The 19618-nt window shown below is 41.8% G+C and overlaps 1 protein-coding gene across 2 annotated transcripts; it reads left to right on the top strand.

Annotated features, from left to right (window-relative positions):
• Positions 1-10062: 10062 nt before the first annotated feature.
• LOC124787814 lies at positions 10063-16003 on the top strand. 2 transcript variants are annotated; one of them, XM_047254745.1, is made up of 2 exons: positions 10063-10341; positions 15787-16003. In XM_047254745.1, the coding sequence occupies exons 1-2, from the start codon at positions 10119-10121 to the stop codon at positions 15951-15953; spliced, it is 390 nt and encodes a 129-aa protein (XP_047110701.1). In that variant the 5' UTR covers positions 10063-10118; the 3' UTR covers positions 15954-16003. The 2 variants fall into 2 exon arrangements, with proteins under 2 accessions (XP_047110701.1, XP_047110700.1); XM_047254744.1 differs by having other exon boundaries at positions 15775-16003.
• Positions 16004-19618: the final 3615 nt, after the last annotated feature.

Raw genomic sequence — 19618 nt, 5'->3', positions numbered from 1 at the left:
AAGGTAATTTAATAAAGTAAATGGACTACTTTCTCAAGTTGCATTTCAAAGTCTTCTTTATTTATTAATGGTGACTAGTTTTGGAATTGTGCCCATTCTTAAACCATCCTAGGAACAGAATTTACAGCAGATGTTACAGTAGTAATACCAGTGCAGCACGAGTATGACAATAATTAATGTTGCAAAAGGATGCAAACGAGGTTACATGCCACGTTCACTAATGATTGAATATAGTTATGAGTGCATGCTTGGAACAACCACAGCAAAAAATTCGGATGATAATGCAGATACGTTAGTGTAGGCCTACACTAAAGTTACAATAAGCAGAGCAAAGAGTAGTGGTGTTGGAGGTCACCAATAGCTACCGAGTGATAGCGCCAGAGGCTGGAATTAGCAGTGTGCACATAAAATATGCAATGAAGAGAAATATGGTGGGTGTAAATATGAATAAATATTACAGATGCTATCATGACTGTGTCTTAAGTCTTTTGTGACATCATAAGGCCTGTGTAAGCACTATGGAGTCATTTGTTTATTTTATTGTTTAGATTATTTACTGTGTTTGTTCCACGCAAGCATACACAACTGTATTCAGTCACGAAGATGGTATATGATGTTGTTTGTGCCCTGATGGATGCTTGTCATATTCGTGCTGTACTTTCATCAGTACTACAACATTTGCTGTTATTCTGTTCCCATAGTATTGTTTCAGAATGGACGCAAGTCCGAAACTAGTCACCATCAGTAAAGGAGACTTTCCTAATGCATTTATTTTATAAAAGATGAAGTTGTGGTCCTACTTCACCCCTGACATGCTTTAAATCTGTAAATTGTAGACAATTGTTGAGTGATCCAGCCAAGTTGCCTGAATAGACACAGACGTGAATGTTGCTAGAGGCACGTAAGAAGATAGGCCTAATGAATTTGTTGGCTACCTTTTATAACAATGTACTTGCGACTTGGTGATTCGGGCATGACTGATGAAGACAAAATGCGAAAGTCTCAGTAGCAATATAGGAAACAGCAAATGTTTATGATGATGACACGTGTTGATTTTGTATACTTCATAGGAAGCATTACTGATATGTGAGATGGGTTTTTGACCTGAGCAAAAGAACAGGATTTTGATCTACTTGGAACAGACAAATATATTGGAGATAAAATTGGATAAGTATCTGCCTAGTTCAGTAATGAGAACCAATCTGTTTCTAAAATTGACTAAGTACAATACACTTTGTAAACCAAATTGTAATTTTAGGCAAATGCCATTAACATGGCAATTGAGCACTACCAACTTCCAGTTATTACTCTGATTGAAAAAATAAAAAACTTGTAAATGGTCAGCATGTATCGATATTTGAGTCACTTAGTTTCAAAATGTCCTTTATTCAATCGGCTTAAATTTCGGTAATTAGTAAAAAATGTATTTAACAATTTCTGTTGCTTGTATAAACTTGAAATTTTTTCTGCATGCTTCTTAGTTATCTATTTTTGTTACTAAAAAAGCATCATAAAAATATCTGATTTCAAAATTTTGTTATAAATAAAAAACTCTTGGATAAGGGACTTTTGGAACAAAGATATGGAGAAGACATTTTGAAAATTAAAGCTTTGGGCAAGAGACAGTTGAAAAAGAAAATATGGGAAAAATTATAAACAGTACTTGTTTAGTAAATATATAATTTAATTTTTGTGGAAACAATGTCTGTAGGTATTTTTTAAACAATTGAAATAATTTCTGGTTAAGTTAGGGAGAAAGACAGAAACACACATTTACCAGAAAATTATTAGAAAATAACATTACATTAAACCTACATACATTTACTTTTTAAATTTGGATTTGTCCTTTTAACTACTGTTAAGTAATTAAAAGCAGTTTTCATCGTCCATGTGTTCACTGACGATTTCATCATCAGATTGTTCTTCAGGTGTATTCTGTACTGGATTGAATATATTATTTTTTGTAGAAGGCCAGGTCTTCATTTTGAGATCAGTTTTCCCCAAAATGAAGAGTCAGAAGCTTGTTGACATCTTTCACTTTCAGCTCTTTTACTGTTACTCCAGGTAGTCCTAACGGTAGTTCAAAGTTTTGAACTTTAAATCCAGGTTTGAGTACTTTTTTTGCCTGTCCGAGATTGGTGTTATACCAAGGTTCACCTGCAACAAGTACTTCACAGGTTGGCACATTGCCTAGCATTATAATAAATCTTTTAGCAGTTGACATTTTAAAATGCCAATTTCCAGGCCTCTTTTGGTAATTTTCACATACCTTCTTCCAGTCAAAAATATTACAGCTCTCAGTCATACTGAAAACAGTTTCACATTCCTTAAAGATGTCAATGTATTTCTCAGGCTTAATAATGTCATAATTTTGAATTTCCTTCGCAGTTCTGTCTAAGACACAATCAGGTGGCATATGTGAATGACCTAGTACAGGGAATACTAAAACAGTGTCTTTAATATTTGGTGGTGCATCATTTACCAACCAGTATTGAAACATAATCATCATTGAACTAAGCTGTTCCGGTTTTGTCCTCCACAACCATCCGCAAAAAGCCTTACCGTGGTCACTCCTTCTAAGCAAGTATTTTTTAGCCTATGAAAAATTACTGATGCAATTTCATTTGAACCTTTTTTGAAGTCTTGATTCTGTCCAGTAATGTACCTTGGCAGATAGTAGAGTTAAATAAATAGAACTGTTCACTATAGTAAGCTGCCTCGTCAAGGATTTTGGGTAAAACAAAATTCTTTAGGCAGTCGAAGGATAGGGTGATTTCATTTTCAGTTTTCAGTAAATTAAAGAATGCTTCTGTCTTCTTTTGGTGGAGATTGAAATCAATTTCAACCTATTTGTCCCTGCTGTCTGATTTCAGCTGAAACTGGATGTATTTGGAGCACTAGTCCACAGCAGGAGAGCCAAAGCTTAAGTTATAATCTTTTACAAATATTTCATAAAAATTTGAATATGGAACTTGAATATCACTTTCTACGTTGTAACCCTTGTGAAACTTACTTATTGAAAGAAGCCTCGAAAAATACTATCTTGTAATTCTGGTGTTTCTGCAATAATGTTTTTCAGGTGGGCAGAAGCTCTCTATGAATGACTTTATAGAATGCCTTTTAGTGTCAAACAGCTTTTACTTATGGTCTACAGCTAGATTTCTGGAGTGGAAATGTCTCTTACAAACGTGTTAAGCTCTTTTCTCGCTACTATCAAGTATGCCACAAAAGGATTTCCTACATAGGCCCGCCCGAACCAAAGAAGTGTTTCCAGGTTTGGTATGTAGGATTAGACAGTGATTCCAGTTTTCAGTGATTTGTTTCCATTTATCTTCATTAGTTCTCCTCCGTTTAGGTGTTTCACTCACGGTATATTTAAGTATGTAGTTATCCTGATCAATTTTATTCTTAAAAGAATAAAAGCCTCCATGAAACTTATGAACATCTTGCATTGTAAGCTGATTACACTTAAAAACTTGATCAGAATGAAGGCACTGTGGTAGTCTTGGCAAAGTCTTTGATGATGTCTAGAGCTTCCGCTTCTCTATTGTCTTTTTCCATTTATCTGGATCCTTTATACATTTGCTTCCTTTGTTCTTCTGGCATGGAGTTATCTTCGGCCCCTCCATAACCTGTCGTTCAGTAGTCTGAGGTTGTAGTTCCTCCATTGGTTAACCACAAAGTTTACCAACTTTTAGTCCTGTAATGCTGCCTGTACAGTACACTTTTAAAACAAGAAACTCACTTTAAATGCAGAACAACACTTAAAAACAGCCTAATTTCTATTATTGGTAAGAATTTTGACAGTAAAAACTAGCAAAAACGCCATGGTGAACACACAAACAAGTGCCAACCTCACAATAAACAAAAAACATAACCTATCGTCAACAGTAAACAAAACTTAGCTTCAGCTGACAGCCAGTTCCACAACAACATGTTTCAATGGAAAAATACCCTACATAATGATTTTAAATTACCCTATTTCTTAAAATGGTTGGTAGTTGCACTGTGTGTAAGAGTCACTTTTGGAAAAAAACCATTGCTTAGAAAAAGGCAAAGGATATAGGTTTTTTCGTTACAAAAATTAACAGAAGGTAAGCCGGCCATATTGGATAAGGGACATTCTGGAACTAAATAGGCATATTTCAGAATTTTGTTATTAAATTGTAATGGTTTAAAGGATGTTTTGAACAAAAACTGTAGTTTAATATGAAGTAAAAAAATTTGATGAATGCCGTAGTAACAATAACTCAATTTCCACAAAAATTTAATAAATGACGTTTTGGAAATGAGCAACTCATTTACATTGGACTGTGTAATGTGAATGTACACTGATCAGTCACAACATTATGACCACCTACCAAATAGCCAGTATGTTCTCCTATGTCACAAATAACAGTAGCAATGGGTCATCACATGGAAGCAATGAGGCCTTGGTAGGTCGCTGGAGGAAGTTGACACCACATCTGCGCACGTGCCCCCCCCCCCCCCCCCCCCCCGCCTCCCTCACACACACACACACACACACACACACACACACACACACACACACACACACACACACACACAGTCATCTAATTCCTGTAAATTCCAGATGTGTTCAGTCGGGTGGGTTCTGATCTGGCGAGTTGGGGGGCCAGCCCATCAGTTGGATTCGCCACTTTGTTTCTTGAACCATTCCATCACTCTCCTAGCCTTGTGACATGGCGCATCATCTTGTTGAAAAATTCAACTGTCATCAGGAAACATAATCACCATGAAGAGGTGTATGTAGTTTGCAACCAGTGTATGGTACTCCTTGGCTGTCATGATGCCTTGCCCGAGCTCCACTGGATCCGTGGATACCTACGTGAATGTTGTCCAGAGCATAATGGAGCTGCAGCAAGCATGCCTCTGTCCTGCAGTACAGGTGTCAAGGTGTCCCCTCCCATCGGCATGATGAAGGTATTGGTATTCATCAGACCATGCAGTGTTCTGCTACCGCACCAAAGTCCAGTGCCAATGGTCACGTGCCCATTTCTGTCATAGTTGCTGATGTACTGGTGTTAACATTGGCACATGCATGGCTCGTCGGCTGCAGAGACCCTCGTTAGGAGTGTTCGGTGCACAGTGTGTGTACACACTTGTAGTCTGCCCAGCATTAAAGTGTGATGTTAGTTATGCCACAGTTCACCCCTTGTCCTGTTTTAGCAGTCTGCCGAGCCTATGACACATGACATCTGTAATGAAGGCTGGCTGCCCGACCTCACATTTGTATGTTGTTTCACCTTGGCTTAGCCACATGGTGGCGATGCTCACCACAGCATTTCTCAAATGCCCGACAAATCGTGCGGTTGATGAGCCTCCAGGCCAACACAATCTGCCCTTGGTCAAAGTCAGATAATCATGCACCCTCCCCATTCAACACATGAACAGCATGGTTGCTGATACTTCGTGCACTATGTGTGTGTGTGTGTGTGTGTGTGTGTGTGTGTGTGTGTGTGTGTGTGTGTGTGTGTGTGACTAGGGCTTGGTGAGGAGCAGAGATAAACATCTAGACATGTTGTTGAGCAGTGAACGTGATACTTCAACTCTTACACTGAATTTCCTCAGTTGCACCCACTAAGTAGTTCTATGGTGATGCGAGTAGTTGTGCAGAAATTTAGTTTTCAGTTCCATGGAGGAATTGTGTGTGTGGAATCAGATGTTCTGTAGAAAATAGAGTTTTGTTCTTTTTCATTTTAACATTTGAAACATGAGAAGTAATGCTTTGTCTTTTCAGGACGCGCGGAAACTTTCTATAAAACGTTGCATCCAGAAATTAGTACATGCGTGCCAGTGCCATAATGTCAACTGTTGCCAGCCCGGTTGTCAGAAGATGAAACGAGTTGTACGGCATACAAAAGTATGTAAAAGTAAGACAAAAGGTGGCTGCAGTGTATGCAAACAGCTTGTTGCAATTGGCTGTTACCATTCAAAGCATTGTCAGGTAAATGCATTTTTGTATAGATATTCCATTGAAACAGAATGCGGTCTGCAGTCAGTCTTGTTAAATGTGTGGCAGTTTGTACACATTTAAAATTAAGTGTAGGAAGGAGCATCAGGATCTTTGTTGATGCCCAGGTCTTCAAATTAATTAAATGTTGCCTCATTACTTTTAGACAATTCTTGTGACTGGTGCTGTCAGTCACAACAAGCATCTAACATAAAAAGAAAAAAAAAGCTGTGGGACAACATTTAATTAATTACAAAAATTTTTGTTTGGTGATTCATTGTGCTTGTTTGTATTCACACTGCACATTTTGAAACAAACATTGTTTATATAGTCATACAGCTATAACACTTACATTGTATCCACAAGTTTCTTGCATTAGCAAACTGCCAGGTGCATAAGGACAAGATTTTGGGGAAATGTTTTAATAATGGAAGAAGACAGAGAAGGTATTTTGTTAAGGGGTAATTATAGATCTTCTTCTACAACCCATGGAATCCCTAATTTTTTGCTTTTGCTCTCAATCTGTTTCTCTATGATATTTGTCAATTTAAATCTCTTCCTGTTACATACTTAGTGTCTTACGTTGTTTAATACATACTTAAAGTCTTAGATTGTGTGAGGCACCAAGTGATCTTTTCTTCTGCCCATATTCCCCAGTAACTGATGTTTTCAGTCTGTTACTATAGCGTGCATCACATAGGATGGTGCTTCTGTGCACAGAGGTGGAGTGGCAGGAATCGTAGAGGGGATATGACCATCACATGCTTGGCAGCAGAGAATGGGTGAACGAAGTCCACATTGCCGGAGGTTCATTAGCCTATTGTATCTCGTATGATACCTTCAGTTCTATGAAGGGAATAATAAATTTTGGAACTGATTTCGATCAATTGTCATGTGAGAAGTATTACTTCACATCTTGTCGACATTGTGTCTTGTTGACATTGTGTCCGTTGCTCCACAGCTTTAGTCCACCTGACATTGGGAGTCATTTAATGACAGGGTCATTGAAGCTGCTTGCAATAATTGTCGTTTATTGTGATTTAAACAAAATTTACTTCAAGCACAAACTGAAATAGTTTGCTTGGTAACTGCTTGTACTCCAAAAAACTTTTAAAAATGTGTGTATGGTGTGTTTGCAGGTGTATTTGCAGGTGTATTTGTAGTTCATTGTAATCACTGTGTGTGAAAAAGAATTACTGGTAGAAAAAGCTAATGTAGAAGACTATCATAAAAATGGTCAGTAAGTTGTCAGATTTTTCACTGTCAACAGGTGATGTGACTGTAAGCTAATTTCTTTGACATTATAGTGAGAGACTGCATGTGTAATCTATTGAACAAGCAGAATGTTGTGCAAATTACTCAAGGGAATGCTGATTGATACCATCAAAAACAACTGACATCTCAATGGTAATTTTAAGGCACTTCCAACTTCATGCTTTGAAAATCACAGGGGTTTACTTCTGGTAATATCAGGTATCTTGACAAATTTATCCAGCTGTTTTATTAAAGCAGACATGCTGGAAAAAGCTTAACTTCTCTTTGGGCAGTATGTTGAACATTGTAGTCTGTATACTTCACAGGATACAAATTCCTAATCAATAAAGACTAGGGAAGTCTCATTATTAATTATGCAATTTATATGCTGACAGACACATTTTTTAAAACCTGAGTTCTTAAAAGTAAAAAACATTATTACTTTACTTTGTTTCAAAGTGTACATCATAATACCATCGTCACTACTATCTGAGTGTGCGTGAACAATATGTTAGTAAATTTATGATGATATGTTCGAGGCTTATATTCATTTTAGCCTTACTATCAAAGTCTTCTTCCTGAAGCTTTTCAGCATGCTATACAGACTGTAGGTGGTGTTCTCTCTTGCTTCATACACAAATGATTGTGTCTGTTACTGTGAATTTTCTTTCACATATCCTTTAGCCTTTGCCCAAATTAATTCCATGGGCTGTACTGTCATTGACACGTGGGTAAACCAAAACGATGTGACCACATTCACATACAGCAAAGTCAGGTTTGTACTTTCTGTCACATGATGTGTACATTAATGAACCACAGAAGTTTGGCAATAGTCTGTGTGAAATATATTTATTTTTAACCCAGAGCAAAATATCCACTTTCGTGGTGTGTGTATTTCATGTTTTCTCTGTAACAGCTGAATGATAACTGGCATGGTACATTACAATGAGTGACTTCGAAGCAAGGCATGGTAAGAATTCTTCAGTGAAGCACTTCACAGAACTGACAGCTTTCATTTCAAATGGTAGTCACTGTTTTACTTATACCTAAATAAAAATTTACTGTCAGGAATGACACCAGAAGTAGTCAACACGCAGGATAATTATCCAAGAACCTACTCCTATAGGAACTTTAGAACTGGCACTACCATCACTTATCTTCCAGCAGGTTGTCCCGGAATTTTGATTCACCTATGTTTCATTAAAGTAATACACTGTTGAACTCCCTCCTTCTCATGCACTGTCCATCTTTACACGGACGTGTTTTATGCTGTACCCATATCACTTGTTTCAACAAAAAACACTCTTCTTAACATGTCTTTCAAAATTCTTTACATTGACGGAGTGCTAACTTTGAAGCCAATTTTCTCACATGCAATTGTAACAAGTTTTTGTCATATAGCGTATTAAACATTGAAAAGGAGTGCTTTAAAACATCGTTGTCAGAACCATCCATTTGTGTTGTCAGTTTATTGCGATATTGATGCTTTCCAGGTGACATGAAACTAATTTTTCATACGGTTACCACGGCTCTGGACGTTAGTTTACAATTCGCTTCATAGTTCTCATTTCAACACCACGTGCTTGTGCAGTCAATTTCACATTTATTACCATTAGTTGAATTGTTTTTTTTTACAGATACACATTCACAGCTATATCCTTACAAGGAAGAAAAGGAAAACACTGACAGGTGAAAGAAAAATTCAGTTGTTGCAAAGTACAGCAGCAGTGCAGCATGCAGGAGAAAGATTCTCGCTGTCTAGCTATAACAAGCCACTCAGAAAGAGAAGGGGATGTGCAGAGAGGCTGAAAATTGGGCAGCCTTCCTACATGGTGCGGACTTTAGTTAACTGGAAAACTTGATACAAGAATAACTGTAATAGCCAGAATAATCAAAATAAAAAAGACTCAATGAGTGAAGCATATTAAGAAGTACTAGGGAGCCTATTGAGAAAATTTGAGATATTGATGTGAAATATGAATTGCTTGTAGTTAAGAGAGATCCTGGAAGACATTTTAAACAGTTCACAGGTTTGTGTTCATAGCAAATTTTCATCTGTTAATTGTAAGTTTCGATCCCTGTAGGCAGAATTTCTGCAGTATCAGCAGTAATGCTTTGTGGAACATTTTGAAACAGGAACTAAAGTTTTAATCCTACTCACACGGAAATTTCTTCATACTGCTAGAAACATTTTTAGAAACAGTAATGGGAATATCTTTATTGTGAAAGTTTCTTTTACCTAATGCTGAAAATACTGATAAGCCTGGTCACTTGAAGTTTTAGAGAACAATGATAGAAAGCTTTAAGAAAACAAATTACAGGCCTTCTAGCATGTTCATGAGGAATAATGTTTATCCACTGGCATAGATTATTTTTCTCTATTTGACCTGTTATAGGGATTTTTATTGTTAATGAAGTTGTGAGCTCTGTTTAAAGTCAAAATTGGGAGTACAGAGGTATAAAAAAAGTAATAATTATTGATTTTCTTGTCAATGATACTATGACAAGTGCAATTATGTCGGGCAGTATGAAAATCCTCATTGTTCTTCTTACTTCGCCTTGTGAATGTTTTTGAATGCAAAACATTAAAGCTTGTTTCATTTAATTAGTGACAAGCGATACGAATTGATGTGATCAGTTGAGCAATGAACTGTTTCATATACATTAATTTCAGTATTTTTTTATTTAACTCTCAAGACAGTGCTTTTACAGTATTGTAAGAAACACAAAACTAAACCCTCTAAAAACGTTTTGCTGAGGTAAATATTGCTGTAGCACTTCTTCCAATTAATTTTTGCAGGAACCAAAATGTTCAGTGCCATTCTGTCCCAACATCAAACATACGCTGAAGCAGCATAAAATTCAGCAAGTAGATAACCTACAAAGGCGAATGGCAGCAATGAACATCAGGACAACAGTACCTGTTGGTCTACTACCAGGCAGTTCAGGGGTGCTGGGTGTTGGTGATGCAGGTTCAGCAGTTACTCCGGTGGGTGATTTTACACCAGCAACATCAGGTGCTGGTATTTTGGTTGGTTTGCAGCCTTCACATCGATCAGACATTAGTGGTTTGAAGCCTGATGCACAGACTCCCAGTGCACATTGTGAAATAGGTAAGTTGTACTGAGTAACCACAATTCCTGCTCTTGTTCTTTTAAGACGAAAATTTGAAATTAAGCATTAACTATGGGCAGGTTAGCTTGTTGCTGTTATGTAATTGGTGCACCTGTGTCAACTTTTTGTTTCTGCTACTTGGTTATTCACCACTATGTATTCCAAATAATTTAACGAGATATTTGGTGAGAGTTTCTCCCAGAAGGTACAATGTTCAAGTAACTTAAGGAAATGCAACCAAGTGACACCCATCATCACCAATATTTTGACAGGCGCATACCCTGTCATTTTCAGGCTAAACTGCAGCAAGTAAGTGGTGTGTTAGGGACTTTAAAATCTTTTTGCAGAGCAGTCCCAGAAAGACACGCTCTCTCTCTCTGTCTCTCAGAAGTTATTGATTGTGAAAAATTAATAACTAACAAGTGAGGTAGCATTAACTCCCTCCCCCCTTTTTTATTTTATTTTTTTAACGAGAGAGAGAGAGAGAGAGAGCAGGATTCCATGCAGAATTCAGACAAAAACCTCATTCTGTATTTATAAGGTTGTTAATTTAATTTAAACTGCTTCCTTAATAACACTATCCTAATAGCTGAAATCGCATGCCAGAATCTCCGTGTTGTATTCCGTAGAATGACCAGTGCCAAAACAGAGTTCTGCAACAGCAGAGATGCAAGTTTTTATTTAAATTTTGCTTGGAATCCTACTTTCTCCCATGTCAAAAACAGTGTGACGGAGTTAATGCTACTTCGTGCACTGGTTATTGATTTCCACTATTGACACCTTCCAAAATCGGTCATCTTTGGTTGTGGGATGGTTCAGATGTTTGGTGTGTGTGTGTGTGTGTGTGTGTGTGTGTGTGTGTGTGTGTGTGTGTGTGTGTGTGTGTGTGTGTGTCTTTCTGGAATTGCTCTGCAAACTGAGGTTTTAAATTCCCTTGACAGACCTTACTGCTGCCTTGAAAATAATGGTGTGCACCTGTTGAAATATTGGCAGTTGTCAATGACATCGACTGGCAGCATTCCTGTAAGTTGCTTGAACACTTTTATTGTAATTCACAGCTTTGGGACAAAAATTCACCAGTACAAGGATTGTGATAATATAAACTGAAATAATTTCATTGTTTCTTGTGTAAGCAGGGTGTTACACAATGATGTTTTTAAAAAAATCGGGAGAAGACAGAGGATGAAATTCTGAAGGTTTTGATATAAGGAACCTGTAGCTGGAAATATGGAATCTGTATCTGCAGTCTCCATTGGGCTATTTATATTCCATACACTACCTGCATGAGAAGTTCCCAGGTGAGATTCTCCTGCCTATTGTAAGAGGCGACTAAAAGGACTTTCACATGTTTCGGCCTGTGGGTTTTGACCTCCATTTTTCAAAATTTTCTCGAAGAGTGAGCCAATTGAGGAAGGGGGCCTTACATGGTGCATAGTGTCCATCATGTGTTGAGGCGTCTCACATCCTTCTTCGACATGGATCTGCACTTCCACTCATTCTCCAGCTGATGGGTGAGGTCACCCTCCTGGTTGCGTTTTCCTACATCCTCTGTGCAGTATCGCTTTCTGCGCTGTCGACGATAATGGACTTCTTAGCTCGTTTGTGCCTGATATCCAGCACGGTAGTCAGCCTGTTGTGGTGGGGCTGCCATGTACCCTGTTGGTTGTAGCCCCCTGACCACACAGGGATTGCTCTGCTTATGCCTGTACTGTTAACTTCCCATGTATGCCAAGGAGTAGATGCCCGTCACCCTGGGGCATTGGGACTCCCGGCAATGGCCATCCTGTCAGGTGGCCTTTGGTGCAGCTAGGTGGCGCCCATGGGGAGGACCCTGGTCGGAGTGGGTGGCATCAGGGCGGATGACACACCATGAAGCGTAGTACGTCATCTCTTGCTGGTGGTCAAACACTAGCAGTCTCTAAGCTGTCGAGGTTTAACGTCAATGCTAAGAAATATGACCCCAAATCATCCCCCCCCCCCCCCTTCCTCCCTGGCCACACCGTGGGAAGAACACCAGGCTAAGGATGGCAGCGAAGCTTATTCAGCCTGGTACCTCGTATGTATGAGAGTTGATGGGGAATCTTTCTTGTCAATGAAACTTCAGTTTTTTGTGGTGCATTTAGAAGGAAAGTTTGGGGAGGTGGAGGGCTTGTCCAAAATGCGGTCATGGTCAGTCTTGATCAAAACTGCATCCTCTGCCCAGTCACGGGCACTACTCGCCTGTGACAAGCTGGCGGATGTTTCTATTTCCATCGCACCCCATAATACCTTAAATATAGTCCAGGTTATCATATTTCACAGGGACCTTCTTTTGCAGTCTGGCAAAGAGCTGTGTGCCAGTTTAGAGCGGCGAGATGCCCATTTCATCTGACGCATCCACTGAGGTCTGAGAGATAATCAGGTTGCCACTGGTGCCTCCATCTTGGCCTTCGAGGGTGACAATTACCCAAGAAGGTGAAGATGATGGTGTACTGTTGTGACGTAAAGCCATATACCCCTCCCCCGATATGGTGCTTTAAGTTCTGGAAGTTTGGCCATATGTCTTCCCACTGTACTTCCAGCATCACCTGTCAGGATAGTGGACATCCCAATACTCCCTGTGCCCCACCTTCCATCTGTGTAAACTGCGGAGAGCACGATTCGCCTTGCTTGTCAGACTGCAGGATTCTCCAAAAAGAAAGAAAAGTAATGGAGTACAAGACCCTGGACTGACTGACCTACACCGAGGCTAAGATAAAATATGGGAGGCTACATCCTGTGCATATGTTGTCAACCAATGCCGCCGCTATGACTACGGTTCTACCATCTTCCGTTCCACTGCGTACAGTTGGCTCTCAGAGCCGTCAGACTCCACCTTCCCACGTGATGGTGGGGGGCACTTCCTTCCCTGTTGCTCCTGCACAACCTGCTTCAGGAGCAACATACTTCCACCCCTTCAACCATCAGGGGGACATCAGTCCCCACTTCTCAGCCAGAGAAGCATAAGTCTTTTACGGCTCCTCTCGCCAGAACGGGATCCCTTGGGTCACTCCCTTTCCATGTTCCTACCAGTGGCAAAACTGACACTCACCAGTGGCTGATACAACCACAGGTAGCTGGTCATAGGGCTTCACGGTCCTCCTCAGTCCCTGAGACTGAATCAGTGAAGCCCTCCCAGCTGGACAAACCTAAGGAGCAGCGAGAGAAACCTAAAACGAAAAAGATCCCCCAGAACCAGGGCACTGCGGTAGCACCCAGACCACCACTACCTACAATATCTGTGTCTGAGGATGAGGTGGAGATCCTGGCGTCTGCTGAGGACCTAGATCTCGCTGGGCCCTCAGACACAATGGATGTTGATCGCGCAGGTACTCGTCTGGTGGCAGCAGGTGACCCCGAGGCTTAGACTGTCTCATTGAGTGTTTCATGCCTTCCCAGTCTCACGATCATGTAATCCTCCAGTGGAATTGCGGTGGTTTTTTCCACCACCTAGCTTGAGCTATGGCAACTGTTAAACTTTACACCTGCTTTCTGCATTGCCCACCAGGAAACCGCATTATGGGCGGAAAACATGATCCCTCATTCTCTAGGGTGCCACTGGCTAAACAGTCCCTTGGTGGTTACCAGAAGTTGCTGAGGCAATTAAAGAGCGTTGGTGAACTCTACAGCGACATAAGTGGCACCCTTCCCTAGAGCACCTAATAGCCTTTAAGCGGCTCCATGCCCGCTTTTGCCTGCTTATAAAACGCTGGAAACAGGAGTGTTGGGAGAGGTATGTGTCGACCATTGGGTGCCATATGTCACCTTCCCAAATCTGGATGAAGATCGGATGTGTTTTAGGGTACCAGACCCCAAAAGATGTCCCTGGTGTTAACATCAATAGTGTGCTCTCTACACAGAAGCAAACGTGATTTCTGAGCACTACCCCTCAGCCTTTTGCACCCTCAAATGGCGGATGGAAAGGAAAGTCCTCTTATTCACTACACACCACAGTGAACTGTATAATGCCCCATTTACAGAGTGGGAGCTCCTCATCACCCTTGTACATTACTCCGATACAGCTCCTGGGCCGGATTGGATCCACAATCAGATGATTAAACATCTTTTGTCTGACTACAAGTGATTTCTCCTCAATTTCTCCTCAACTGGATCTGGTGCGATTATGTCTTTCCATCGTAATGGCGGGAGAGCAGCATCATTATGGTGCTGAAACTCGGTAAAAATCTGCTTGATGTGGATAGCTATCGGCCTGTCAGCCTCACAAACATTCTCCTTAAGCTGCTGGAACATATGGTGTGTCAGCGGTTGGGTTGTGACCTGGAGTCACGTGGCCTACTGGCTCTATGTTAGGGCGGCTTCCACCAGGGTCGCTCTACCACTGATAATCTTGTCCCCCTTGAGTCTGTCATATGAACTGCCTTTTTCAGATCCGACATCTGGTTGCCATCTTTTTTGACTTACGTAAAGCATATGACACAACCTGGCGACATCATATCCTTTGCCGCATTGTATGAGTGGGGTCTCTGGGGCCCACTCCAGATTTTTATCCAAAACTTCCTGTTGTTCCGTACTTTCCGTGTCAAAGTTGGTGCCTCCCATAGTTCCCCTGTATTCAGGAGAATGGCATTCTTCAGGGCTCCGTATTGAGTGTGTCTCTAATTTCAGTGGCTATTAACGGTCTAGCATCAGCTGTAGGGCCAGCGGTCTCACCTCTGTATGCGGGTGACTTCTGCATTTTGTACTGCTCCTCTAGTACTGGTGTTGCTGAGTGGTGCCTACAGGGAGCTATTCAGAAGGCGCAGTCATGGGCTCTAGTCCATGGCTTCCAGTTTCCAGCCATGAAATCATGTGTCATGCATTTCTGTCGGTGTCGCTCCATTCATCCAGAATCAGAAATTTACCTTAATGATGATCCACTCACTGTAGTGGAGACACTGATTCTTAGGACTGTAGTGTTGTAGAATAGTAAAGAGTTGGAAACGTGGAATATTGTCAAAGTTTCGTTGCCTATGCCGAGAGCCAGAGCCGGTCGGTTAGCCAAGAGGTAAGAGGATTGCACATGTATCGGAATCCGTCGTCACGCAGGGGCAATGGCCTGGTTACACGCAACAGGCGAGAGAGAATTGCTTAGCACATGGGTTTGTGTTGGACGGAGACTTTCGTAGAGTGTAAGACGGAGGTATAGTGTCAGCTGTACTGCATTTCACAACTTCGCGTAAGTCTGCTGTAACAACACCTAACTCAGTTGCAAGAACACCTAAGGGGCAAGTACGACAGATGAATCAGCAGTATAAGTGGAACGAATGCGTTCATTACAGGACATTGCTCGTGCTTCCTTTAAATACGCCAGCTTTGATAGCAACAAAGCACTCGCAGTTAGACTTGCAGTTAGATGTGTACTGGGATGCTGCGTAGCGCTCAGCTCGCTGAATGACATGTTAATCTTTATTAAGGAGATGTTGCAGTAAGGGCAGCCCATCCAGCAGCAGATGTGAGGGAACAGTACCAGCTCTGGTCCTCTTTGCTGCCGCTGTCAATCATCAGTCCAGGATTAGAAGACATTGCGGCAGACTCGCTCGCCGCCAATGCTGACCACATCAGTGAGCCGTCGCCGAGATCGTGCGGGGCCTAGGTCCTGTGCATCCGCCGTCACAACCGGGTGAGCCGGCGACGCTGGGGGACTGCAGCCCGTTCCGCCCGTCCACCGCGGATGAGCCACCAGGAGGAGCAGGGAAGTAGACGGGGTGGGATAGAGTACACTCTGCACTACGAGAATGCCTCTCGTGCCGACAGCACCGGGACTGCAACCCGGAGCCTCCTACGTACAGTGGCCTGCTGTCCGCTGCTGAGCCGCCAGCCACGCGTGGCCGAAGTACGACGTAAGGACATTCCTTCGCTACGTCACAGCACGTGGTGCTGCGCTAGCAAGACTGGTGTGGCCCGGAGCTGGTGTCATCGGTCCGAGTCAGCGAGGACTCTGGGAAGGTCGTTGATATCACCAAGTGCAGCCAGCCTGTGTTACGCGGGCCACGTTGTACTCGGCAGGAATAAAGGTGTTATGAATTAATAATGTTTATTTGGCGTTTCTGATGCGTCCACAGTCATTTCCTAGCATCCTGACAACTGGAGAGGTCACCGCTCGGCCTCCAGTCCATCGTAAGCGACCGGGACCACCTATAGATTTGGTGTCAGAAGTCCTCAGGCCACCTACGGATTTGGTGTTCAAACCGCCCACTACAGCATTGGCCTGCAGATCTGGTATCTGAAGTCGTCGACACCGCCACTGCAGGACTGACACTACAGAGTTGTGGTCAGAACTGTCGACTCTACGCAGCCTTGTGGTAAGTGCACGAGGCGATTTTTGTTAATAACTATGGACGCACGTTCTTTGCTGGGAGTGCACTTTGTGAGACCTGCGGAAACAGCAGATTAATCTGAGTTTAAGGGAAACAGTTGGGAAACGTACTTGGTACCAGTCAGATGTACTGTGTGTGATTTAACGGGGCGTGGGGAGCCATGCGCGAAGTTTGTACTGGTAGAATGTTCAGTTTGTAGACGGTTTGGTCACACAGCGCACAATTGTAGAGAGTGTCGCTGGGCAATAACAAGGCGGAAGGATTAATTTTGTTTAGTTGTGCATTGTGTGTCTTGTTTGTCTTCTTGTGTGTAGTGCTCAACTGTGACAAAGGAGTTGAGTAGTTATTGTTCTGAGAAGTAAATTCAGTATAGAGTAAGTTGTCGGTAATTTGCACAAATCATGCCGGAAACAAGATCCGTTAGTACTGAAGTGAGTATAGCTGCTCTGACGGAGCAAGTCTCAAAATTGTTAGAAGAGAATGTGCAGCATAAGTTATGTCATGTAGAATTAATGACGCAAATGGAGACCTTGCATTCGGCACAAGAGTCACAAACGGGTTCAAGTGAGTGCAAGTCAGTAGCAATGTCCAACCTTGCAATATATCCTTCAGTAGGTAACCTGATCATGCCTTTCTCGGGTAAAACAACAGAGGATGTCACAGCGTTCATTAACGATGTTTTGGCAACAGCTGCAATGAGCAATTGGTCGGACGTAACTACGTTACGTGTGGCAAATTTGCGACTTGCAGGGGAAGCCAAGACGTTCGTGATGTATCATGAGACGCTTAGTAAGGCAAGCACGTTTGAAGAATTGGCAGATTGGTTACGACAAAGATATCGTAAGCAGCGTAGTGCAAGATTTTTTAGAGAGAAGTAAGCTAATTTGACACAGAAGGTCAATGAGACAGTGGAGTCTTTTTCAGATGGGATACAGAAAATTAATTCGTAGACCTATGAATTATCAGGTAATCCTGATGCGGATAGTGTATTACTACGAGAGGCAGAAAACAGAGCCCTTGATGTATTCCTCAGGGGAATTCCTGCAGAATTTTCTCGTAGGGTTAGGATGGAGAATCCTGGGGATTTAGCTGCAGCACTGTGTATTGCAATGCACCTGCAGGAGATAGACATTGCAACAAGGGTTTGCAATGATAAACGCATCTTTGCGTCGTAGAGGAATTGTTACCGTTGTGGAAGGAAAGGTCACGTGAAGGCTCAATGCAGGCAGCCGCAGTGCTATGCTTGTAAATGCTACGGTCACAAGGCGAATGAGTGTCGTAGTAAGCAGAATGGTAACGGGAATAAACAGGAAAAAGTGTTAAACGGGAACGGGAGTGTTTCGTCCGTCGGAAGACATTCCCGGTAAGCAGAAGTATGGTGAAAACTAGTACAGAGACGGATTGTTGCTTGATGGGTGTTGTAAGGAATAACAGCTGTAAGTTTTTGATTGATACAAGGGCACATGTATCTGCTGCTAGTCTAGATCTCGTGGGTAGGAGAAGACAAGGTACTCCAGGAATAGATTACGTGGAGTAGGGAATAAAGAGTTGCAATCATTGGGTACAACACAGCTCGTTTTTAAGATTGGAACTGTAGAGTTCGGAGAGCAACTGGAAGTGTTGCCAACTGTGGGACAAGGGTATTCTGTGATTCTCAGACTGGACTTCCTTGATAAACACCATGCCAAAATTAGTCTTTCACAGCGTATAGTTGAACTTAGTGGAAACTTGTTTTCAATGGGTTCAACAGCTGTAAATGTTTCTACGTCGCGAAGTGCATCCGTTGTTAAGATGTCACCAATTGAACCGTGTACAAGGGCATTAAAGATGATTATGCATGTCAAAGTGCCTTCGGGTACAGGGAGGTTAGTTTGGTTGTCAGTATGTACCAATGTACCACAGCAGAGACTATGTGTGGTGGAGCCACTGCAGAGCAATGAAGCATTGGATGAAATGCATTGTTTTATTAGGAGGAGCGTTGCGCGTGTAGCGGATATAAATGGGGAACTGATGATTCTGGTCAGTGTAGATAATTTTGGGGCATATAAAGTGGATGTCCCGAAGGGTTTAGTGGTAGCAAGTTTGGAAATACTCGACAGTGAGGATATAGGTGAATCACAAGGTGTTTATAATGTCAAGCAAACCGTCAAGGCATCTGTACTACATGATAAGATTAGTCATTTGGAGAATGGTGATCGGAAAGCTATGGAAGCTTTGTTATTAGAGAATTTGATTTGTTTAATTCAGAAGGTCCATTACCAGCAACTCCTATTACACAGCACCGTATACCGACTGGCGATAGTCCGCTGGTCTATAGAAAACCGTACAGGATAGCGAAACACCTACAACCACTCGTGGAAGATTTTATTAATCAACAGCTAAGGGACGGTATTATAGAGAACAGTGAAAGTCCGTGGTCTGCCAACATAGAGGTAGTTCCTAAGAAGTCATTGGACGGTACTAAAAAGTATAGGTTTTGTTGTGACTATCGTTTTTTGAATGCACGAACTGTAACAGATGCGTATCCAATACCGAACATCACGGAAACATTGGATAACCTAGGTCAGTGTAAATATTTTTCGACACTGTATCTAAGGAGTGGGTGCCAGCAGATAGAAGTCACTCCCGAGGATAGACCGAAGAAGGCCTTTATAACAAGCCTTGGTCACTTTCAGTATCGCAGAATGCCATTTGGGTTGAAAAACGCTCCTGCTACTTTCCAGCGTCTGTTAGATGGTGTGCTTCGGGGACTGAAACCAAAGATTGCTATGGTATACCTCGATGATATTGTTACTTTTTCGCGTAATATAGAAGAGCGTGTGGAACGACTAAACGAAGTATCTATTAGGCTAAGAGCGGCAAATCTTACGCTTAATGTCGAGAAATGTCAATTTGCTCAGATGCAAGTGACTTATCTTGGGCATATTATCAGTCAGGATGG

Source organism: Schistocerca piceifrons, chromosome 3, assembly GCF_021461385.2.
Source record: "Schistocerca piceifrons isolate TAMUIC-IGC-003096 chromosome 3, iqSchPice1.1, whole genome shotgun sequence".
Taxonomy (NCBI): Eukaryota; Metazoa; Arthropoda; class Insecta; order Orthoptera; family Acrididae; genus Schistocerca; species Schistocerca piceifrons.
This window is presented reverse-complemented; position numbering and strand designations above follow the sequence as displayed.

Coding starts and splice junctions, on each gene's coding strand:
- LOC124787814 (XM_047254744.1), top strand. CDS start 10,119: ATGGCAGCAATGAACATCAGGACAACAGTACCTGTTGGTCTACTACCA. Junction 10,342..15,774: donor CAGTGCACATTGTGAAATAG/GTAAGTTGTACT, acceptor ATCTTTATTAAG/GAGATGTTGCAGTAAGGGCA.